The sequence below is a fragment of the Nerophis lumbriciformis genome, linkage group LG04 (genome assembly GCF_033978685.3).
Source record: "Nerophis lumbriciformis linkage group LG04, RoL_Nlum_v2.1, whole genome shotgun sequence".
Taxonomy (NCBI): Eukaryota; Metazoa; Chordata; class Actinopteri; order Syngnathiformes; family Syngnathidae; genus Nerophis; species Nerophis lumbriciformis.
This window is the reverse complement of record NC_084551.2, coordinates 37,534,455-37,560,849: the sequence shown is the minus strand read 5'-3', so window position 1 is coordinate 37,560,849 and position 26,395 is coordinate 37,534,455. Positions and strand designations below refer to the sequence as shown.

General features: G+C 38.1%; 1 protein-coding gene across 1 annotated transcript in view; it reads left to right on the top strand.

Moving 5' to 3' along the window:
* itga8 (integrin, alpha 8) overlaps positions 1-26,395 on the top strand; it is a 204,019-nt gene that overhangs the window by 122,786 nt on the left and 54,838 nt on the right. Inside the window, exons 16-19 of the mRNA XM_061954587.2 lie at positions 11,149-11,204; positions 13,030-13,187; positions 13,258-13,389; positions 16,379-16,446. Of these exons, the coding sequence (XP_061810571.1) occupies positions 11,149-11,204; positions 13,030-13,187; positions 13,258-13,389; positions 16,379-16,446 (414 nt within the window). The remainder of the gene's footprint in view (positions 1-11,148; positions 11,205-13,029; positions 13,188-13,257; positions 13,390-16,378; positions 16,447-26,395) is intronic.

The window sequence follows — 26,395 nt, the reverse complement described above, 5'->3', positions numbered from 1 at the left end:
TTGTGACGACCGGGTCGCATTGTGATGCGGGGTTTTCTTCTCTCAGGATGCAACGGACTTCGGCCACAGCGTGCAGGTAGAAAAATGATATATTTAAGGAATAAATCAGACGGGAACAAAGAAAAACGTGCACATAGCACTTAAGGTAAAAAGTAAAGGGGCTAGCGTGGGAGCTAGCAAGTCAAAAGAGCCTAGCGTGGAAGCCAGCAGGTACAGAGCATGAAACAAAAGTCGTCAACTGTCCATCCATTCATCTTCTTCCTCTTATCCGAGGTCGGGTCGCGGGGGCTGCAGCCTAAGCAGGGAAGCCCAGACGTCCCTCTCCCCAGCCACTTCGTCCAGCTCCTCCCGGGGGATCCCGAGGCGTTCCCAGGCCAGCCGGGAGACATATTCTTCCCAACGTGTCCTGGGTCTTCCCCGTGGCCTCCTACCGGTTGGACGTGCCCTAAACACCTCCCTAGGGAGGCGTTCGGGTGGCATCCTGACCAGATGCCCGAACCACCTCATCTGGCTCCTCTCGATGTGGAGGAGCAGCAGTCAACTGTTGCAAATAGCAAATTAGGAAGCCAGACCAAGTGAGGCCAGGGCAAAGACTAAATAGTCCTCTGATTAGTGCCCGGACAACAGGTGAGCGTCTCGAACACTAGCCAGAGGCAGCTGAGTGCAATCTGCCGTCATGGCAACTGAAACAAACAAACTCAAGAGGTGCTGAAAACACAAGTAACTAGAAAAGGTAAACAGAATATGATCCGGGCCGCGGATCATAACAGTTATGTCATCATTTATCATTTAATTTGTCATTTACATGCATTTTGCATAATTTTCGTCATGTATTACCATAACTATCCCTATTAGTTTATTATGTTTTGGGTGTTTGGAAGGGATTGATTGGCTTTACATTATTTCTTATGCAAAAAAATTGCTCCAGTTTTGGGCTGACATTTTGACACGGATTACTGCTTTTTATCCAAGTGATTTCTACAGTATTGTTCTTTAAGAAGATGTAGGGCCTGATCTACTAAAGCACAAATGTCGAACGGAAGGCCCTGGGTACAGATTTGGCCTACCACATAATTTTATATGGCCAGTGGAAGCCTGGAAATAATATGTGTCAAGTACTCATCTTCTCTTACTAAATGTATTTGTGCTGTCCGTTTTGACAGAAAAACAATACACGTACTGCATGCAATTGCTTATATTTTTATTCAATATTACCTTATAATGTAACAAAAAGTATATTTTTATATTATATACATTACAAAGATTTCCTTCTTAAAATAAAAATGGAAATTCAAATATCTGCTCTACTTGTTTATGAATCTGAAATAATACTGTTGCTCATGTTCATAATGTAATGTTAGTTACAGTGAATGAATTTAGATTGGAATGTAGTTCTATAATAATCTATAATATAATATGTATAATCTATAATAATCATAAGTATGAAATGTCCGATAATATCGGCCGATAAATGCGTTAAAATGTAATATCGGGAATTATCGGTATCGGTTTGTTATTATCGGTATGTTTTTTTTTTGTTGTTGTTTTTTTTATTAAATCAACATAAAAAACACAAGATACACTTACAATTAGTGCACCTACCCAAAAAAACTCCCTACCCCATTTACACAAAAGGGTTGTTTCTTTCTGTTGTTAATATTCTGGTTCCTACATTATATATCAATATATATCAATACAGTCTGCAAGGGATACAGTCCGTAAGCACACATGATTGTGCGTGCTGCTGGTCCACTAATAGTACTACCCTTTAACAGTTAATTTTACTCATTTTCATGAATTACTAGTTTCTATGTAACTGTTTTTATATTGTTTTACTTTCTTTTTTATTCAAGAAAATGTTTTTAATTTATTTATCTTATTTTATTTTATTAATTTTTTTTAAAAGTACCTTATCTTCACCATACCTGGTTGTCCAAATTAGGCATAATAATGTGTTAATTCCACGACTGTATATATCGGTTGATATCGGTATCGGTTAATATCGGTATCAGTAATTAAAGAGTTGGACAATATCGGAATATCGGATATCGGCAAAAAGCCATTATCGGACATCCCTAATCATAAGCTATTAGTTTAATGTTTCCTAATAATGCAACAAATATTACATCATCATACATTGCAAACTTTTTGGTTAAAATAGGAATAAATATCTGATTGACTTATGATTTCAAAGCTAGTTTTCCATTAAATTACACATTGTCAAAATGACAATACATTTTAGAGTAAAATAAATAAACTGGCTGTTCAGTCACCAGAATTTTACCATTAAAAAAACTGATATCGCTTACAGTAATACACTGTAAAAATAGATTTTACGATAACAAGCCGCTCAGTCACCAGAATTTTACTGTAAAAAACAGTGGTGCCGTTTTTCTACTTACAGTAACACAGTAAAAATAACAACAACCATTGATTTTACAAATAAAAACCCGGCCGCTCTGTCTCCAGAATTTTACACTAAAAACAGTGGTACCATTTTTCCATATACAGTAATATGCTGTAAAAAAAACAAAAAATAAACACCATACATTTTACGATAAAATGACGGGGACTGAGCTGTCAGTCTACGGAGTACGTCAAAAAACATACAATGATCACAATACTGTATAATAATATCAAGAGGTGAATCCTTATACATTATATTCATGTATTACTCACTATTACAAGCGGCCCTCTGAGGGCAGTCATAACTGCGATGTGGCCCTCAGTGAAAAGGAGTTTGACACCCCTGTTAAGGATTACACCTCTTGTACGAGCTAAATAGAAAGCATTTAGCACGTCTGTCTTCGTGTACAGAATAGAATGTGTGCTGATTAGTAGAACGGCCACAATACTGGGAGGAGGGGATGCAGATATAATCATTTAGCACTCGCAATTTGATTTATCAAACCTGAAATTGTTTTGCGGCCGCTGTTTTGCATCTGCATTTAGCACGTTTGAAAGTTATGTGCAAAGTGGCACAGTTACGCAGAAATGTCTGTGAGAAAGGAGGGGATTGCTCTGCAAAGACAGACGATAGAGAGAGAATCCTCTGTCTGGGTGTGTGTCAACATACAAACCCCGTTTCCATATGAGTTAGATGTAAATATAAACGGAATACAATGATTTGCAAATCATTGTATTCCGTTTATATTTACATCTAACACAATTTCCCAGCTCATATGGAAACGGGGTTTGTAGTTTGACTGTCAGAAATAAGAATAATAGACATATCGCCTATTCAGTACAGACATTTATATCCTTCATATAGCGTGGTCATCCCCACTTTTGCACTTGTTATAAATATTACAGTACATGCATTTTTATAGTTTGCACACACTATTTAGCACTTGTTATTTGGGTCTTAGTTGATCAGGCCCACAAGGAACAGTATTGAAAAAAATGCTGAAATGTACTCACTTGTGAGAGATACTGTACTTGCACGGTAACACCGTGTAAAACTATTTTGCAACAATTTTTTTATTAAAACACAGCCAAATAATGGTGTCAATCTTTGGGCACCTCATGATTTGATTTGATTCCGATTCTTGGGGTGACGATTCGATTCAGAATTGATTCTTGATTCAACACGATTCTCGTAATGTATTATTTGGTATTTAAATTATAATAGCACCTTTTCAAAACAAGTTACAAAAGTTTTTCCTGGCTGCTGACGTATGACTTGTGGCCTGAAAAACTTATTTAAAAAAATCCATTTTCAAAATAGTATTTAAAATCACAGAAGCTTCATGAATCTAATAAAATACAATACAGCCACCCCAACTCCAAACCAATCCTATCTCTACAATACTTAGAATATACATTTACAAAGCAATTGAGAAGACATACAAATGCAATACTTATTTGTCATGACCTGTGCCCAGGTCATGTCATGTTGTGTTGTTATTCTCATAGTTTTTTTGTTTACTTCCGTTTGTGGGATAGGTTGATTGGCAACACTAAATTGGCCCTAGTGTGTGAATGTGAGTTTGAATGTTGTCTGTCTATCTGTGTTGGCCCTGTGATGAGGTGGCGACTTGTCCAGGGTGTACCCTGCCTTCCACCCGAATGCAGCTGAGATAGGCTCCAGCGACCCCCCGCGACCCCAAATAGGGACAAGCGGTAGAAAATGGATGGATGGATGTAGCGCTCCTTGCCTTCCTTTGCTTACGTTCTCATTGCTAGGAGCGCTTGAGCTTACACACCGGTTCCTGTTTGTTGGTTCGTATCTAAACCTGCTGCCTGCTGCCGCCACTAACCACTCCCCTTTCCCACGAATCTCACTCTGCCAGTCCTTGCAGGATTTTTGTTCGCTCTTCGCAACAGTTTACATTTTTCATGTTTGGTTGTGATTCTATACCAAGACAGCCACGATTCATGCTAATCCGCTTGGCTAGTTTGCTAAGGCAGCTTCACATTCGCTTGGCAGCAGCGCATCCTCTTTTGTATTTCGCCTTACTAAAGGATTAAATGTTTCATCTTACCTACACTCTGCTTCCCGCCTTTCCTTCCGCGTCCGTGGGAACACAGCCATCGCAGGTATGCGACTCGAACAAAACACTTATCATATACAATACTAAAAAAAAGAAAAAAGAAAAATCAATAAAAGCAGCAATATCGTTTTAATGTTGTAAAAATGTATTCTTTAATAAAAAAGTAAAAAAAGGTTTAACTATATATAAATTATGTATATATGCACATATAAGTATGTACATATGTCTGTATATGTGTGTATGGATATATATGTGTATATATATACTGTGTGTGTGTGTGTGTGTGTGTGTGTGTGTGTGTGTGTGTGTGTGTGTGTGTGTGTGTGTGTGTGTGTGTACGTATATATATCGTATATATATATGTGTATATATATGTATATATATATATATATATATATATATGTATATGTGTATAAATAAATACATATACAGTATATATAATGTATACATATATATATAGCATATATATACATATATATGTGTAGGGATGATACTCAAAACCGGTTTTCCCTATTGTTCGATAAGAAAAGAACCGAGTCCTCGGACTCGAATCCCTTTTTGAGAACCGGTACCCGTTATCGAGACCACTATAGTAAAGAAAAAGAGTTGGTTCTGTATTCGAATCCCTCGGAACGAATCCCGTCCCGACCAGAAATGCCCCGTGGGACATCACAAGAAATGACGTCACATAGCTCAGTCATTAGGCGCAGATAGCGAAAGCAGGAAAAACAATGGACCGCAAAAAGCGCTCCAAGGTGTAATAAAGTTCAAAACAAAAGGTATAATCCAATGAATAACTTTACTGAGAGATTTGAGCAGGGTACAAACACATGACCAACACTTTTACGACCAACCGGAAACATAGCAACCAGGCTAGCAACGCACCTCCTTTACGGCAGCTGTCGCAACGTTCTTAAAACAACCGCAGCACATACATATATATACAACATATATGACATCTCCCTTTTTTAACTTTTGTTTTTCTTTCCTTGTAAACAAAACAAAATCACACAGTATATGTGTTGTCTGTCTAATTATAAATAATGCAGACAAGGCGTGTTGGCTGAGTTCTTGACGTTTACTTTCACAGCGTGCTCATAACCTCATTCTTAGCTGTCGGGTGGCGACATGCAACAACACTTTTCGGGGCTACCGCGCATGCTCGTCACTCCCGTTGCACGCTGGGTAGTGTAGTTGTTATATTCCCTAGCTCATAACATCACATCTTTCCCCCTATAAAGAAATAATGTTAACTCAATAAAGTGTATTTCTTTTTTTTAGCTTTAACTTTTCATTGTTTAGCATTGTAACCACATTTGCAAACAACTTTTCTCTTCATATAATTTTCTTTCAATAAAGAAATAAAGTGCAAAAATGTCAAAGCATCATGACAGTTATGTCAAATAGCAGCAGAAGTGCACTTTTTGGAGAGCTGTATTATTTTCAGTTTTGTGCCCAAGGGACTGATTTTATTTAACACTATATTATTATTTATACACCTATAGTGATCACAGAGACAGGTTGTTTTTGTGTTACTGTATATATTTCTTTTTCTGAAAAATCCCACTTAATATACTTTGGGTAACAATAGTCAATATTTATTTATTTTATTTTATTTTCTTAGGGGGTAACAGTCAATATTTATGTATTTTATTTTATTTTTTTAGAGGGGTAACAGTCTATATTTATTTATTTATTAGATTTAATTTTTTTTTTATATAATAAAAGTGAGCTTTTGTGAAACCAAATATTGTGTGTTTTTTTCCATTTACAACAACCTATCTGGACTCGATAAGAGAATTGATAAGGAATCGGTTCGATAAGAGGATTCGATAATAGGCTCGAACTCGATAATTTCTTATCAAACATTATCCCTATATATGTGTATTAAAAAAAAATATATATATACAGTATATAGATATATATATATCCATCCGTGTGTGTGTGTGTGTGTGTGCGTGTGTGTGTGTGTGTGTGTGTGTGTGTGTGTGTGTGTGTGTGTGTGTGTGTGTGTGTGTGTGTGTGTGTGTGCAATTTGAATGTGAATCGAAATTTGGAAGCACCTTTACAGTCAATACAATAAAGTGTAAACCTCATAGAAAATGAAGAAAATAAATTTTTTGGGCAGTATGGGTGTATGTTAAAGCTAAAATGATCAAAGTCCTAAACAAATAAAATAGTAATAAGAAGCTGCTGCTGTAATGAGACGTATGGTCCTGCTGCTTATACTGAACCAACACTAACAGACCCGACAAATATTCACCACCGGTCTTGCACCTCTGCCATCCACCGTGAAACCAAACGTTTCATATAACCTTAAGGGACTCAATTAATTTGTAACCATATAATCCTATTTTTGATACATTATTCCTCCCCTTGTGTAGCTTTGGACGGTTATGTGAGGCCCGAGTCTGAAATCTCCTGCTGCTTCACCAACGTCCATCACGGTCCCAACATATAATGCCTGCAAGTGGGACTGTTTAGACAAGAGAAGTGCGCTGGGCTAGCTGCCATCACGGTGCAGCGGCGTGTGAGTGTTGGCGGCTGTACCAGAGATTTGAGTCTGATTGACAAAAAGCACTAAACTGTGCCGCTTTGTCATAATAATACTCAGCTAATTCAAATAAACAAGCACAAAGTTGGTCGGAGGTATGGAACAAGATACGCCACACAGGATCAAACAGCAGCGCACAGAATGAAGTGATGTCATGGGGGAGACGCCCAAAGTTCAAGAGGTGAAGATTTGTTATTGATAGCAGGCCCAATTTTTGACTTGTATTGGTGTAATTATATCTATATTTGAACATCGTTTTGGGCAGTAGTACCATATCAAAATAATGTTTAAACAATGGAACCTCTTGGTGGTTGTTGATCAGCCTCCATTTTTTTTCAGCCTTTGAAACATTACTTCTGATTATAGAAATAATCTAATCCAGGGTCCCTTTTGTAAAACTTTATGAACTGAACAAGCATGTTTAATATTCTACGGTCATTTAAATGGTAAATGGGTTATACTTGTATAGCACTTTTCTACCTTCAAGGTACTCAAAGCGCTTTGACACTATTTCCACATTCACCCATTCACACACACATTCACACACTGATGGTGGGAGCTGCCATGCAAGGCGCTAACCACCACCCATCAGGAGCAAGGGTGAAGTGTCTTGCTCAAGGACACAACGGACGTGACTAGGTTGGTAGAAGCTGGGGAGCGAACCAGGAACCCTCAGGTTGCTGGCACGGCCACTCTCCCAACTGCGCCATGCCGTCCCCTTCAAAAACTTCACATGTTGTATTTTTCCATTGTCAAAGTGTAAAAAGAAGTTAACCACTATAAAATGTAAAAATAACAAAAAACATATCTGCATACATACTTCTTGTTTTTCTTCTTATGCTTCTTCGACTTGTACTTCTTTTTTGTCTTCTACTACTTCTTTTTCTTCTGCTACTTCTTCTTTTTCTTCTTCTTCTTCTTCTTCGTGTACTCATGTTTTTTGTTTAAAACGAAAAAAAAACAGCATTAAATCATGTATACAGTATAATGACATATTTTTAATCATACTAATGCACACAATTTCAAAACTATGCTACGTACAGTAATAAATGGACGGCGTGGCGCAGTTGGGAGAGTGGCCGTGCCAGCAACCTGAGGGTTCTTGGTTCAATCCCTACCTTCTACCAATCTCGTCATGTCCGTTGTGTCCTTGGGCAAGACACTTCACCCTTGCTCCTGATGGGTGGTGGTTAGGGCCTTACATGGCAGCTCCCGCCTTCAGTGTGTGAATGTGGAAATAGTGTCAAAGCGCTTTGAGTACCTTAAAGGTAGACAAGCGCTATACAAGTATAACCCATTTACCATTTAAATTGAGTGCTCCTAAAAGATTGACAACATATTGCAATAGGACTGCGCCATCTGAATACAAAGCACTGTCAAAAAACGACAGATCTACAGTAAGAAACCAAAAATACACAGTTACCTTTAATCAAAATGTTATTTTTCCTTATTCGGTTATTGTCGTATTAAAGACAACCTATTACACTCATACAATGCGATATGTGGTTAAAAGCAGGGATGTCCGATAATGGCTTTTTGCCGATATTCCGATATTGTCCAACTGTTTAATTAGCGATACCGATATCAACCGATACCGATATCAACCCATGGCCTAAGGTAGATATATACAGTGATGTTATGAGCTAGGTAACATAAGAACTACATTACCCAGCATGCCACAGTAGTGAAGAACATGCGCAGTAGTCGCGTTTAGCCATGCCAGCAGCAGGATGTTTTTGATGAGCACGCTGTGGAGTAAACTTTAAGAACTCAGCCAACACGCCTCGTCTGCATCTTTTATGATTAGACAAGACAACACATATATTTGCAAGGCCATTTTCAAGAAGGATATTTAAAGAGAAGCTACATCTTGTGAGACCATGTCGGCCAACCCCGGAAGCTCGAATGGGTTCTACAGATTGTGAGTTCAGATATTTTATTTCTTAATTTTTTTCCACGTTTAATATGTTTTTTGCAATTTTAATTTTGACAGTACCACGTAAGATATGTTTTAATTGCTGATGCGGGTTTATTGATTTTTAATTGCGCCAATGCGCCACAAAAAAAACAGTTTTGTACACTGTTGTTGGTGGTGGTTCAATGCCCAGTAGTGTGTAAACGTGTTTCTGTATAGTATTTCTCCAACAATGGTCATGTGTAGGGATGTCCGATAATGGCTTTTTGCCAATATCCCAATATTGTCCAACTCTTAATTACCGATACCGATATCAACCGATACATACAGTCGTGGAATTAACACATTATTATGCCTAATTTGGACAACCAGGTATGGTGAAGATAAGGTCCTTTTTTAAAATATTAATAAAATAAAATAAGATAAATAAATTAAAAACATTTTCTTGAATAAAAAAGAAAGTAAAACAATATAAAAACAGTTACATAGAAACTAGTAATTCATGAAAATGATTAAAATTAACTGTTAAAGGTTAGTACTATTAGTGGACCAGCAGCACGCACAATTATGTGTGCTTACGGACTGTATCCCTTGCAGACTGTATTGATATATATTGATATATAATGTAGGAACCAGAATATTAACAACAGAAAGAAACAAACCTTTTGTGTAAATGGGGTAGGGAGGTTTTTTGGGTTGGTGCACTAATTGTAAGTGTATCTTGTGTTTTTGATGTTTGTTTAATAAAAAAACAAAAAACGATACCGATAACAAAAAAAACGATACCGATAATTTCCGATATTACAATTTAAAGTATTTATTCGCCGATAATATCGACAGGCCGATATTATCGGACATCTCTAGTTAAAAGTACACATTTTAATTCAACAGAAATAATGTGCAAACATGTTTCAGTGCAGTGGTAGTTTTAAAAACGGATTTAAATCACTGATATAATAAATCCAGCTGTCATCTGCTTCAACGTCCTCTCATTGTTTTCAAGTACTTTGTGGTATAGTATCACCACTGAAAGTGCAAATACCGGTCTCCTTTTTTTTTCCAATATGCAAACAATGCATTCCATTTTCATTTTTGATGATAACTGCAAAAACGTAGGCCAAGTATGTGTTGTCTTTGTTTATGTATCAGTTTATTGTTCCAAGCATGTGTCCCCTTATGACTAGGACTGTTTGTTCTAAAATAGATTGAATGCAGGCGCTAAAGTTGGGTCACAACTTTAAAAATATAAACAGCTTATTGGTTTTCCTAAAAAAAAAAAAAAAAAAGAAGAAGCACACATTATTCCAAAACACAAAAAGGTCAAAAGTTGTTTTTTAATCGAATTAAGTACGGGTTCATCAAAAGCGTGGCTAACAATAGCAATGTGTTAGGTGGTTGTGCATAGATGCATTTTGGGAAAGGTTCCACAGAATATTGACTAACCATTCTCTGATGTGTGTGCTCTCTGTAAAATTGGCCTCATTTCCTTGCAGCATACACATATGCATGCCACACACACACACACACACACATACACACACACACACACACACACACACACACACACACACACACACACACACTGCTTATTATTAGTCACACTTGAGCACACAAAAAATACACATGGTTTTACACACAACACAAAACTAACTGAAAAGGTCAAAATGATTTGAAGAAGGATTTTTTTTTAACATACTAATATTTTAGAGCATGCACTACCGCCTCTGTATCACTCAACCCAGTTTCTAATTCCAATGTTTTTTTAAGAAACACTGCGCCATCCGCAATGTGCGCATTCAAAACTATTAGTAGAGTTACTGAAGTGGAATCAAACAAACACAGCCTTATGTCGCCAAATTTCAAATTAGTGGATATTAGCAACTCCTTAATGTGGGACTCACCTTCCTGTTTCCTTGATGGAAGAGGCGATAAAACACACACACACACACACACACACACACACACACACCAACACACACCAACACACACACACACACGTACGTTGATAAACACACAAATATAGGAAGTGCAGGACTGTTGCCCAGTCTCCCATGTCTGACTGACTGAATGGAAATCCCCTCAGTGGTATTTACCAACACAATGACTAAATTCCCTTACAAAGACTGTGAAATAAGTCCAAAATGAACTGTATATGCAACATTAACTCCTTATCTTCTTACCTGCAGCCTGAAGGTGGATGTGTGTGCAGAAGTGGGTGGAACGGGCATCCCCAGCTCTGTGGGTAAGCCGCCTGCTTCCTTTATAGCTCATCATCCATAGTACAGAAACCATGGTGCAATCATTTCCGTGAAGTCGGAATTATTAATTATAGCTCAAATATGTTTAGAGCTTGTGCATAAAAATACAAAACCCAAAACCAGTGAAGTTGGCACGTTGTGTAAATCGTAAATAAAAACAGAAAACAATGATTTGCAAATCCTTTTCAACTTATATTTAATTAAATAGACTTCAAAGACAAGATATTTAATGTTTGAACTGAGAAACGTTTTTTTTTTTTTTTACAAATAATCATTAACTTAGAATTTAATGGCAGCAACACATTGCCAAAAAAGTTGGCAAAGCGGCATTTTTACCACTGTGTTACATGGCCTTTCCTTTTAACAACACTCAGTAAACGTTTGGGAACTGAGGAGACCAATTTTTGAAGCTTTTCAGGTGGAATTATTTCCCATTCTTGCTTAATGTACAGCTTAAGTTGTTTAACAGTCCGGGGGTCTCAGTTGTGGTATTTTAGGCTTCATAATGCGCCACACATTTTCAACGGGAGACAGGTCTGGACTACAGGCAGGCCAGTCTAGTACCCGCACTCTTTTACTACGAAGCCATGCTGTTGTAACATGTGCAGAATGTGGCTTGGCATTGTCTTGCTGAAATAAGCAGGGGTGTCCAGGAAAAAGACGTTGCTTGGATGGCAACATATGTTGCTCCAAAACCTGTATGTACCTTTCAGCATTAATGGTGCCTTCACAGATGTGTAAATTACCCATGTCTTGGGTACGAATACACCCCCATACCATCACAGATGCTGGCTTTTCAACTTTGCGCCTATAACAATCCGGATGGTTCTTTTCCTCTTTGGTGCGGAGGACACAACGTCCACAATTTCCAAAAACAATTTGAAATGTGGACTCGTCAGACCACAGAACACTTTTCCAGCCTATGTGGTGATATCCTTTACACACTAATGTCGGTTTTTGATCCAGTACCGCCTGGGGGATTGAAAGTCACGGGCTTGCCGCTTACGTGCAGGGATTTCTCCAGATTCTCTGAACCTTTTGATGATATTACGGACCGTAGATGGTGAAATCCCTAAAATTCCTTGCAATAGCTCGTTGAGAAATGTCGTTCTTAAACTGTTCGACAATTTGCTCACGCATTTGTTGACAAAGTGGTGACCCTCGCCTCATCCTTGTTTGTGAATGACTGAGCATTTCATGGAAGCTGCTTTTATACCCAATCATGGCACCCACCTGTTCCCAATGATTCTGTTCACCTGTGGGATGTTCCAAATAAGTGTTTGATGAGCATTCCTCAACTTTTGTCAGTCTTTTTGTCACTTGTGCCAGCTTTTTTGAAAAATGTCGCTGGCATCAAATTCCAAATGATTTGCAAAAAATAAAGTTTTCCAGTTCGAACATTAAGTATCTTGTCTTTGCAGTCTATTCAATTGAATATAAGTTGAAAAGGATTTGCAAATCATTATATTCTGTTTTTATTTACGAATTACACAACGTGCCAATTCACTGGTTTTGGGGTTTGTATTTAAAAACACTCAAATAAAAATAGTATTGTTCATAAGTAGCCAGAACAATATTATTATAAAACATATTCCCCCGCCAAGATAGTTCAATGTGTGGCTATTTATTTGTTAAATATATATATTTTTAATTATACTTGATTATAAGTGTGTATGAGTACTTTCTGAGCACATTCAACAATACAGTGATGATAATGATCATTTTGGTGGCAATAACCGTGATATGAAATTATGATACCGTTACATCCCGAGTATGACACATCTTCTCGTGCCTCACGTTCCCCTTCAGACCTCAGAGCAGAGCTGCATTTGGATTGGTTGAAAGGCATCCGAGGAGGCGTGAGGCGTGTCCTCTTCTTGGACTCCCAGCAGCCTCAACTCACCGGACTCCTAAAACTGGGTCACAAGCATCCGAAGGCCTGCCTCAACTACACCATTTATCTCAGGGTGAGCAGCTCATATAAATGTTTATGGCCACTTGATGATGGGCCTTTATATAATGGCTGTATCGCCGCAGGAGGAGGACGAGTTCCGGGACAAATTGTCTCCCATCTCATTGGCTCTGAACTACAGCCTGGCCCCTCCCACTCAGGGCCATGCGCTGCCACCTGTCCTGAACTACTATAGCAGCACCTTCCTGCAAGAGCTTGTGGGTACAAACGCCATGTCAACCTAACTCATACATGTCTTTAAAAGCTATTCAGCCTCTAGATCAGGGGTGTCAAACTAATTTTAGATCGGGGTCCACATGGGGAAAAAATCTACTCCCAAGTGGGCCGGACTGGTAAAATCACGGCACGATAACTTAAAAATAAAGATAACTTCACATTAGAGATGTCCAATAATGGCTTTTTTGCTGATATTCCGATATTGTCCAACTCTTAATTACCGATACCGATATCAACCGATACCGATATATACAGTCGTGGAATTAACACATTATTATGCCTAATTTTGTAGTGATGCCCCGCTGGATGCATTAAACAATGTAACAAGGTTTTCCAAAATAAATCAACTCAAGTTATGGAAAAAATGCCAACATGGCACTGCCATATTTATTATTGAAGTCACAAAGTGCATTATTTTTTTTTAACATGCCTCAAAACAGCAGCTTGGAATTTGGGACATGCTCTCCCAGAGAGAGCATGAGAAGGTTGAGGTGGGCGGGGTTTTGGGGTTGAGGTTGGGGGGGGGGATTGGGTAGCGGGGGGTGTATATTGTAGCGTCCCGGAAGAGTTAGTGCTGCAAGGGGTTCTGGGTATTTGTTCTGTTGTGTTTATGTTGTGTTACGGTGCGGATGTTCTCCTGAAATGTGTTTGTCATTCTTGTTTGGTGTGGGTTCACAGTGTGGCGCATATTTGTAACAGTGTTAAAGTTGTTTATACGGCCACCCACAGTGTGACCTGTATGACTGTTGATCAAGTATGCATGCATTCACTTGTGTGTGTGAAAATTCGTAGATATTATGTGATTGGGCCGGCACGCAAAGTAAGTACCTTTAAGGTTTATTGGCGCTCTGTACTTCTCCCTACGTCCGTAAAAAAGTCATACATTTTACTTTTTGAAACCGATACCGATCATTTCTGATATTACATTTTAAAGCATTTATCAACATCCCTACTTCACATTGTTTTCTTTGTTTAAAAATTAATGTTGTTGGTTTTACACTTACATGTTGCGGTTAATAGTATTCTATCTTTGTTTGTCGTCATTTATACTTTCTGAATAAATGATGTGATAATGTTCATCAGTCAACTCATTGGTGTTAATTTTCAACCTATCAAGATAAAAAACTAATATCAAAATCAAAATACAGAATATTATATATGTAATTTGCTCATTTTCCTCGACTGGTGCACTAACATCATGTGGTTTATTTTTTTAACATATGTAGCATCATCTACAACGATACAAAGAATTGCTATTGCGACATCTAGTGGACACATTTAGAACAGCAGTTTTTTTTTCATTCAAAAATTTCGTCTCATTTTTATACTAAGCAAACTCATCCCACGGGCTGGATAAAACCCGGATCAGGCCCGCGGGCCGTATGTTTGACACCCCTGCTCAAGATTGTGCTGTGGTGTGCATGAACATGTTTATTAGGTCAAACTAATGCACTTGACATGTATTATACAGCTTTTATATCCTATTTAGATCCTGGATTTGTGTAGTTTTACATGAATCAATTTTCCACTGAGTGTCCACACTTACACATTTTCTGCATAAGTGCATGCATGCTGAGAAGTACGGATTAATGCAGTGCCTGGATGGTGAGTGTGTAGTATTAGACCCTAATTCTTGACTACATAACGGAAATAACTAACTTGAGCGGTTGCAGTTCAGTCAAAAAGGAGAGACAAAGACAGATATTGGTGTTCATTTCTGGTAAGTGGGACTGACAGTTGAGGTGTCCTGATCTGATATTGATATCGGTCTGATATTAGCAAAAGCAAATCATGTATCAGATGATATTGGCTTGCATCTAAAATCTCTGATATAAGCTCCGATTCAAGCAGTCTACTTGTGCAAAGCTGGACAGCCAGTTAACATCTAAATGTCCGCCACTCAGCACACAAGGCTGCTCTTTTCTCCTATTTTAGTCAAGTCACTTTCAAAAGGTAAACATGGTACACTGTAGGCTAGTAGAGGTTAGTAGCTATGCAACAGCTGAGCACATTTTGCTTGATTGTAAAAATATGTCTATAAAGGAGCTGATCGGAGAAGTGAAAGAGGAGCGATGTTTATATGTTGTTAATATTCAGTAAATCCCATTTTCTTTATTTTGATGTACATTTTTGGTGTCCCATTCCGTAAAAAACTGTAAAGCTCCATTACGGGGTTTTTTTAGGTACTCTGTTCATATATTGTGACTTTTGGTGTTAGTGTTCCTGAAAAAAGGGAATCAAACACACATATTGTACAGCAGGATTTTACAGCTAAATGTGTACAGATAATTTATACATACATAAACATTCCCCCCCCCCCCAGACACATTTTTTCTCTCAATGTGGCCCCCGAGTCAAAATATGTGCCCAGCTCTCAGCTAAACATACGTTTTAAGTGTCCTTCATTGAATAATTATGCAGTCTAAAACATACAAAGTTTCCAAGGCGGAATCGCATTAGAAAGTATCCAGTAACAAGCGTGTCCGCATCATTCAATTTACTGTCATAGGCGTAATATAATGAATTATCGTGACCACTGGGTACCGCCAAAAACAAATGAACAACAAACAAAAGCATAAATCCGTCATAAGGTTAGTGTTTTTTCATACCTATCATTGTTTCTCGGTGTAAATTCACTTGATCAAACCTTTTCCGACGTTCTGCCCTACAAAATAATCCAAGTATGTCCTATGATTTGTGCTGATATTGTTCAAATAATATCATTATCAGGCAATACGCAAGGCTCTAATAATGGTACTGTATCAAAAGTGGAAAAAGTTGTATCAAGACCCCCTTTACTGACAGTAATCAGGGTAAGACAGCACTACACTTTTAAAATCTGCACATTCAGCAACTAAGTATGCAGTGTACATAGTACACATATTGAGTGCACTAACAAAATGTTCGATTTGAGACTCATTCTTTCTCAATTTGCTGTGATTTATCTTTAAACGTCTTTCTTCTCCCCAGGCCTACATTCTCCTGGACTGCGGGGACGACAATATTTGCATCCCGGACCTCAAGCTCTCTGCTGGCATGTAAGACACACAAGCATGGCCACGCCCTCTGACCTCCGCCAATAAACAATAAACACGTCAGGACAGCAACACACACGTCAGACCAAAAAACGTGTTATTCCTCAAACAATGAGATACGTTTACATCACAGTTGCTCACTGTACTTCAACTTGCCATGTGTTTGTCTACGTGAACTAGCCTTCTCTCTGTAGTGCTTCCAGCTGCATGCTGTCTCCATGGCAACATTATACAAACATCCTGTCACTTCCACACTACCGGGGTCAAGGGGATTCCATTTCAGACAAATGAATGAATCCCACATGAGTCATATTTAGAAAATTGGGCTAAGTCCTGTAGCATTCTGACACCCCATATACTGTGAATACAATTATCTGGACATTCTGTATGTTTCTAATCAGGCTGTCATTGTCACAAAATGGAATTAACTAGGGAGATAGCTTGAGAATAAAAACAAAGAGAAATAGTACGGCATGGACTTCCTTTAAGTTGAACCAAAAGCGTTGTGTTAATGTGTTTCTGTTCCAGATACACAGAAGATGATCAAATAAATAGGTCGAGTGATGCCTTAGTGAGTGTGTGGCACACAAACTACCCGTATTGACACTGCACTGAGTCTGTTTTAGTGTTTCAGAATGGCCTTCTGCTGAATCATTTTAGTCATATTAGAACTGCCAATAGAATCGATAATTAGCATATATAAGTATGTGAAAGCTCTCTTCCAGTGGGTCCTCTTGACCACCAAGTATCTCCAGGCGAGCCCGTTTCATGGTTTAAAATAGTTTTTATTTTTCCAACAATGTTTCTGGTTGCTTTTCAGCGGTAGTCTGTTGGTCTCGCGCTCTTGCTCCAGCTCCAGCTCCAACAACCTCTCTCCTCCCCGTTTGCTGCTTATACAGAGTGACAGGTGATTAGATAACAAGGCCCAGGTGGGCCATCTACGCACCTGTCACTGACTTCGAGGTCGGTCCTGGCACACCCCGCTTCGCTGCAGGCCCGCAGGCCACGCCCCCCCTCCACAAAGTAGTTTTGCTATTTTTAAACAAATAGCTGCGCAGAAAGGAATATGAAACACACAACTCTGGTCAATGAGAAAAGATTTTCTGTTATAAAATCAAAATAAACCCACACTTCAAAATGTATTATTTTTCTTAGTTCCATTTAGATCGATGATGAAGACAAAAACTAATGTCAAACTCGTTACGCCACTCCCCCCGAACTGTCATCGTGAGCCGAAAGGAGCACTTCCTGATGAACACAGTTTGAAATTTTGTAGTCAAATAACACAGCAGCTGTATCCAACTTTTTTTTTAAAGTGACACATTGAGGCATCACCAGATAGGACCATACCACTTTTTTATTTTCACACAGCGTCCTGGTTGTGCGGTGACTCAAAAATCAAAAAGAAAAAAAAATCTTCTTGTAAAACCTTTGTACTTCAGATGTTTTTTTTCCTTCCTGGTCTAGATTGGCAACACAGCACCAATACCTGTCACTTTTGAGCTTGGTGGTGCTAAATTTGTTTTTAAAGGGGACCCATGATGATTTTAATCTAGATTCAAAATACTTCCTTGCAGTTTACGTAAGTTAAGTTAAGTTTAAGTTTTGTTTTTTTATCATTATCAACAATGCATGTGGTTGCAGGCGGCAGGATTCCAGGATGCAGAGACGGCAGGCAAATGTTCCTCTGTGGTGCGCGCCTGTGCAATTGCGCACTGCTCAAGCGTCCTCTGCTCACGGCAAATCTATGCTGCGCACAAAATCAAATAAAAAAATAAGCGCATAACAATTTTCGACACACGGACACGACAGAGACAACAGTTTTCGTCATCATTGTTCAAATATTGTAACGTCTGTCGAGACGCTTTGAGGACATGAATTCCATCCATCACTTTACTGAGCAAAACTCTTCATTGTCGGCCATAAACACATCACCAAAACATTAGTAAAAAAAATGATATCTAGCAAAAGTGGTCATTTTCTGCAGTACAAACCAGACCAAAAGCAACTTTGTTATATCAACAGCAGCCGCTCGCTCTTTCTTACTTGCGCCAACACATGCACATATACTCACTTAGCCAGTGATGCGTTTACAGCCACACAAAAAGTCGGACAACTTCAACACCACACATAAAGTGTCATTCCAGGTCGTTACACTTTATAAATAAAGTTGATTTGATTTGATTTGATTTACCAATCAAATGTGTGCTTATTCTAGTGTCATTTATTAGGAATCTTAATTTATAAATATTAATCATGAAATGCTGTTAGTATAATAAATAAATACTAATAAAAATATATTTTTTTACAAACAGGAAGTTGCAGGAATGTACACATGATCCCCTGCTTACATGTCATTGTGCAACATGTGAATGTTTTAATGGGAACTAAATGCAATGTCTGAAAGGGGTACAAGTTATTTCCAAAGCAGGACCTCCACCCAGACAAACAATACAAGTACACACTTCATGAAAAACAATATTTTTTGTTATTGTCATCGTAAGTGGGCCTAAACACTTATTATATTAGAATTGGAAATGACTGCTGTCATTTGATTATAATAAGAGAATGTTGTCTGTCTATCTGTGTTGGCCCTGCGATGAGGTGGGGACTTGTCCAGGGTGTACCCCGCCTTCCGCCCGAATGCAGCTGAGATAGGCTTCAGCGACCCCGAAAGGGAAAAGCGGTAGAAAATGAATGGATGGATGGAGATTGAAATTGTTATTTAGTCAGGTTTGGGACAGGTGTGCTACTGGTGTAGCCACAGTGTGCACGTCCGATGTTGCTCACATGGGCTCCACTGAATGCTCAGGGAGTTTTTGCGTATGCTCACACACATGAAAAATTAGAGGGAACATTGACGGCAGGTGATATACAGGTTAGAGCAGAATAGGGATTTAATTAAGTACCAAGCAAAAGAAAATAATACAGGTCGTCCAAACATCAACGTGAGGCATGAACACAAGACAATGAACCATCATCGAGAATCAGGCGACACTGGTAGATAAACCATCCTGATCTGCAATTGGTGAGGAAAATAGCGCCCAGAAGTAGAGGTAAAGTTGTTAGAATAACATAGACAGATACAGCAAAACTAACCAAAACAGAAAGTTTAACGAACAACAGGAAAAAACACTAAACAAAGGAAAAACAACATCAAACCCAAAAACGCATAAGTGCGTACACGCTTGACAAGTACTTTTTTTTTTTTTTCATAAACATTACATAGATTTACCGGTCACAACATTAAAGGCCTACTGAAATGCGAGTTTCTTATTTAAACGGGGATAGCAGGTCCATTCTATGTGTCATACTTGATCATTTCGCGATATTGCCATATTTTTGCTGAAAGGATTTAGTAGAGAACATCGACGATAAAGTTCTCAACTTTTGGTCGCTGATAAAAAAACCTTGCCTGTACCGGAAGTAGCAGACGAGTAGCGTGACGTCACCGGTTGTGGAGCTCCTCACATCTGCACATTGTTTACAATCATGGCCACCAGCAGCGAGAGCGATTTGGACCGAGAAAGTGACGATTTCCCCATTAATTTGAGCGAGGATGAAAGATTTGTGGATGAGGAAAGTGAGAGTGAAGGGCTAGAGGGCAGTGGGAGCGATTCAGATAGGGAAGATGCTGTGAGAGGCGGGTGGGACCTGATATTCAGCTGGGAATGACTAAAACAGTACATAAACACAAGACATATATATACTCTTATTAGCCACAACACAACCAGGCTTATATTTAATATGCCACAAATTAATCCCGCATAACAAACACCTCCCCCCTCCCGTCCATATAACCCGCCAATACAACTCAAACACCTGCACAACACACTCAATCCCACAGCCCAATGTACCGTTCACCTCCCCAAAGTTCATTCGGCACATATATTTCCCCAAAGTCCCCAAAGTTACGTACGTGACATGCACATAGCGGCACGCATGTACGGGCAAGCGATCAAATGTTTGGAAGCCGCAGCTGCATGCGTACTCACGGTACCGTGTCTGCGCATCCAACTCAAAGTCCTCCTGGTAAGAGTCTCTGTTGTCCCAGTTCTCCACAGGCCAATGGTAAAGCTTCACTGTCATCTTTCGGGAATGTAAACAATGAAACACCGGCTGTTTGTGTCGCCTGCAATACACCGCTTCCCACCTACAGCTTTCTTCTTTGCTGTCTCCATTGTTCATTGAACAAATTGCAAAAGATTCACCAACACACATGTCCAGAATACTGTGGAATTTTGCGATGAAAACAGACGACTTAATAGCTGGCCACCATGCTGTCCCAAAATGTCCTCTACAATCCGTGACGTCACGTGCCGAGACGTTTTCAGCAGGATATTTCGCGCGAAATTTAAAATTGCACTTTAGTAAGCTAACCCGGCCGTATTGGCATGTGTTGCAATGTTAAGATTTCATCATTGATGTATAAACTATCAGACTGCGTGGTCGGTAGTAGTGGGTTTCAGTAGGCCTTTAAGTACACCTGCACACTCTGCATAAAAAAGGTGCTTTTAGCAACATTTATATGTCAGTTTTTTTGTGCACTTTGCATGATTACAGTACACAGTAAATTCCATTGTGTCAAATCAACACTTAAAGAGTTAAATTTAACACTATTCCCGAGTCTATATGGTCCTAACCTGAGCTGGTGTTAAATTTACTTTTTCCATAGTGTTAAATTTATAGATTTAAATGAACACTAAATAGAGTCAAAAAATGTTACACTGTAGAGTGTTGTTCAACTTATTTTTTTTTAACTCTGATTAGTGTAAATATTACTCTTGAGTAGTGTTGATAAATTACTCTTCTGTGGTGATAAATGTACACCAAGTTAAATGTATTTGCTCATTAACACTGCTTTGGTGTTCAAAAAGCTCTGATAAGGTTTCATAATATGTTGATTATTCACTCCCTTGCAGTGAAGAAAAAAATATTTAGTAAATAGTAAAAATGCTTTAACATTGCAGTGTTTATAAAACCTCACACTATTTCTGAAAAAAAAAAAGGTGCTCATTCTACTTGATTTACTCTTGTGCAGTGTCAAATTAAGTCTCAACAACTTTGTCTTGTAAATAGCAAGTGAGTGCAAAACACAGTAATACAATATCATACGTTTAATTACCTTTATTTCTTTGTCAGGCAGAACAATCAACTTTAGGGAGAGAATACAGAAAGGGTGACCTTAGGTCTGCAAGAAATGGCAATATGGGACAACATACAATGTGGAACATGATGTTCCATTCGCCATTTGAACATCAAATGGTTTGGAGTAAGGCAGTTTCTTTATGTCCAAAACCTTAACAACTTTGTCTGGATGCAACCTGACCTTATAGGCATGGTAATGCTCCTCAAAACACACAGTTTCCATCAGTTTCCCACAGAGTAATACATCATCAGCTTTGACAATAATATTTTTTATCTTACAAAACACAGGCATGTCAAATGCCACATCTGAACAGACAATGAAGTCACAGCGGTACTCTGTACACTTCCTCCATGGATGAGACAAAACCATTCATAGTAGACTGACTTAATCCAGCTACCTTAAGTTGTGCAACAGCAGTGGCACACATATCCAGACTGCTCCTATTAGCTTGTCTCGACTGTTCAGATGTTGTGGCTGACTCATCTACATTAACTGACACTGTTTCTTCTGTCCTGTTTAAGTGAACATAGGTGCCAATCTGTAGTTCAGTACACTCTGAGTGTTTTGTTTTCAAATGCTTCCTAAAACCAGAGAAAGTACCAAACACACCTCCACATCTAGTTTGAACGCATTTAAGGTTAAGATTTTTTCCAGGCAGGTAACCGTGAACTAAACGTAAATGACGAACAAGCATGTTTGAACTAGGGAACTCAGCCTGACAAACAAAACACTTAATGGTGGAAGACGAAAGTCAAACACTACAGAAGCAACCTTGTCCTAATTTCAGCAACACGAGGACTCTCTTTGACCTTCCCAACATCAATGTTGTACAAAGTAGTCTGGATGAATGTGTACATGTTGTGGAGCATGGTGTGGTATGATGTCGTAAACACAAAGTGTGTTTTAAACAGTTCATCAAAAGCACCAAGAGAGGAGTGTGACCTGCAAGGTATGGCATTCTTGTCGAGAATTATGAAGAACTGGTGGATTGTATTCTTCCTCACTCCAACAGCCAGGAGATAGGGTTGAGTGCTGGTAGTAATGGTGTCAAGATGTTCTTGGATGCTTGTTCCAGTCTATGGAGAGAAGAATAAAAAAAATCGACATGATTGTGGTTATATTATAGAAATGATTACATCAATTATTGTAAACTAAAAATCCTTTATTAGAAAACAATACAAACCTTCTTGAAGACCACAAGATGCTTCTCAGCCCGGGATGCAGAAACTTTTCCTGGCCTCTTCCGACCTAGAGCAGTCGGTGGGATCAAGTGTAAGAGCAGCAAAATCGATGAGAGGTCACTGTCCCAACCTGAAACAGAACAAGTTTGATAGCCTACTTCAAATGTGGACCAACAATTTAATTTAATACACTGCAAGGTCAGTGGCATTTTCATTACTATTCTTCAGGTGTTTTTAAAGTGCCATATTTTATTTATGTGTGTGTATGTATATATATATATATATATATATATATATATATATATATATATATATATATATATATATATATACATAAATAAAATATGGCACTTTAAAAACACCTGAAGAAGTCCTTTTTTTTTTCAAAAAAATCTTCTTGGTGAGGCCAAAGACTTTGGAATTTTGTTCTAATTATGGTTGTAAGTCTGCATTTTGAACATGCTTCCTCATTTAAATGGATGTATCCTTCCAAACATCTTACCAAAGTCAACGTTCACTTCAGCCCCATCCTCAGGAGGGTCAGCTGCCATCAGGAGTTCCTCAAGCTCAGTGATGGAGGGAAGCTTTCTGCATTGTTGGATGATCTTCTTTTTGAATGTGGTTGGCTACTTCTCCAGAAACTTGCCCGATACATCCTCTCCAAACAATAGAACAAAATCCTGTTCAACCTGTAGTGGGAAGTTAGGTACCAATTTTAAAATTACACAGTAAACGACAGTTAAAATGTGCAATAGTTGTACAACATTAATACAGAAAATATTGATGAGATAATTACCAAGCCTTTGATGTCTTTAAAAAACAGAAAATAAGATAGAATGTTGCTTGACTGCTGTGGGTCCAGGACCATGTTATGCTGATGGGCAAATGTCAGCTTCATCTTTTTGATGACCATTTCCACGTCAGCCGAATGTTTCATCAGTGACATCGCTTTCTTGCACTCATCTTCAGACAGGACAATCTCTGGAATGAATTGGGTAACTCGTCCAACAGTTGGTCCCCCCGACTTGTCTTCATCAGATGGTCCTTCCGCCAAAGCTAAACAATATGGGGACATACTACTCATGACAATCACATACAGTTCAAAACACTTTGTCAGCTGGATTTGACCCAACTTTTATGAAAAAATGTTTGGCTATTGGCTGAAAAGCATTGCAACAAATGCAACAAAACCAATAAGTGCTCATATGACTATTCTATTTAATACATTTTTCAAGAATAATATAGGATTACCTCCAAATGATGATCGCCTTTCTTTAGCACTGCATCTCTGAATAGTTTTAATTCTCCAGGCCAAGTACCCAGTACCACTGTTGCTATCATAAAAATGTTCCTTTGAGAGAATTGCAAAAATAGGCACTATTAGTCACAACATACTCTGGGACGACTCAAAATAAAAACTGTAACAACAATTAAGAGTGTGTAACTCACATAGCCATTCTTGGAAAATGGGTCTTTGAGGTTGGGGAACAAGTTCACAATTCCTTGTGCATACATTTCTTTCACCTGTCTAGATGGAGATGTACTTAAAAAAAAAAATCACATTAAAGTTTATTTGTCATACACACGTTTTATAAGATGTAGTGAAATGTTTATTATTTAGATTTAAAATTACTCTGAAACCTAAATAAGAACACATGTGCCAATCAAAACCAATTAACACCTTACCCATTCTTCTCCGTCATCTCAGCTGCCAGTATATTCACCAATTTTCTTCTGCTCTCATCTGTCAAGGACTTAGTTCGGTTGTATTCATTTATTAAATATTCTCCACCCGATTTCTTGGTAAGAATGGATTTCATCAGCTGAAATAAAAATATCAAACAAAAATATAAAACAGTTTAAGAAATTTATATTTAGTACAATACAATGTTAAAATCTGGACATAACTTAAACATAGCCCTCATACGATGCAATTTAAGATCATTGTTCGAACCATTTTAATCCTTGTTCAATAGAAAGCGTTAGTGCCTGTATGAAGTCTTACTTGCATAGCTTCAGAGTCCAGCCTCTGACGCTTTCTGGTAGGAGTGTCTTCAAGGATGATTGTGTCTGAATCCGATGAACAAACGAATGATTGGGACTTTGGAGAGGTTACCATGGAGACAGATTCTAACCACCATTGCAAAAAGGAGAAAGAAGACATGTTGGACACAATTTGCTCATAAACCCACACCTAATCTAATGGAGAATATCGGTTTGCTTTGAAAACAAAAAGTTACTTAGCTTGATTATAAATAAAGATTTACCTCTTCTCACTATTGGAATAAAAATGTTAATATAGCTTACAAATTTAAAGCGGTAACAAACCTGTTTCGTATTTGATGGTTAGTACCCCAGTGGATGGATCCTTCACAATTTCCTCAAAAACATCATCATTTATCTCAGTCCCTGAACTGTCAACAACTTTGACACCTTCTGTTACAGCTGGGACATCGAATTTGGAAAATGCTAGGAAACAGAAAAAAAGCAGAAACCGTCATTTGATATATTTTTTAAATGAGTTTCAAATCAGTTATTTTGAAGCAAAACATACAGCCAAAGTTGAAAGGCCCAGTCAAAACAAATACTGTATACACAAATATAAGAAAAATGATCATTAGAAAAACCTAATGACTTGATACTCCTATATATAATTTCAAATAGGGCTACCAAAAAAAGGGCCAACAAATGTGAAATTGCACATTCAATTCAAAAAACACATAAAATGAAACATGATTTATGATACCTGTAATCTTATCTGCATATCTTCACGCTGGTAAGCTAACAGGTGATTGTTTAGTAACCTCGCCATTAACAATGTAGAAGCAAAAATATTTACACACACACCTCATGATTTTGTGCTCTGGCCACCTACGCTCAATAGTGTCTAGACCAGGGTTACTCACTATTTAATCTTGTGTGTTTTGGCGTATTTTGTGTGTTTTTTAAGTCATTTCATGGGTTTTTGTAGTGTTATGTGTGTTTTGTGGGGTATTTTATGTGTTTCAAGTCATTTTCTGAGTATATTGTGTTTTTAAGTCATGTTGTGAGTTTTTTAAGTCATGTTGTGCGTTTTTGGGGTATTTTATGTGCGTTTTAAGTCATTTTCTGAGTTTTGTGAGTATGTTGTGTGTTTTTGTAGTGTTTTGGGGGTATTTTATGTGAGTTTTAAGTCTTTTTATGTGTTTTTGTAGTATTCCGTGTGTTTTTTAAGTCATTTTGTATGTTCTTTGAGTATTTTGTGTTTTGGGGGTATTGTATGTGTGTTTTAAGTTTTTTTATGGGTTTTTGTAGTATTCTGTGTGTTTTTTAAGTCATTTTGTGTGTTTTTTTGAGTATTTTGTGTGTTTTGGGGGTATTGTATGTGTGTTTTAAGTCTTTTTATGGGTTTTGTTGTATTCTGTGTGTTTTTTTAAGTCATTTTATGGGTTTTTGTAGCATTTTGTGAGTGTTTGAAGCCATTTTGTGTTATAACAACATAGAATACGGAGTGTTGTATGGATTTTTGGAGAGTCCATCTTCCTATGCCGAATTCTTGCGGGATAAGATTTAATGCGCAATTAGACTGTCGTCATTTAGAAATCTTGTTTTTATTTTGCAAAAAATCTGTAATGGAAACCCA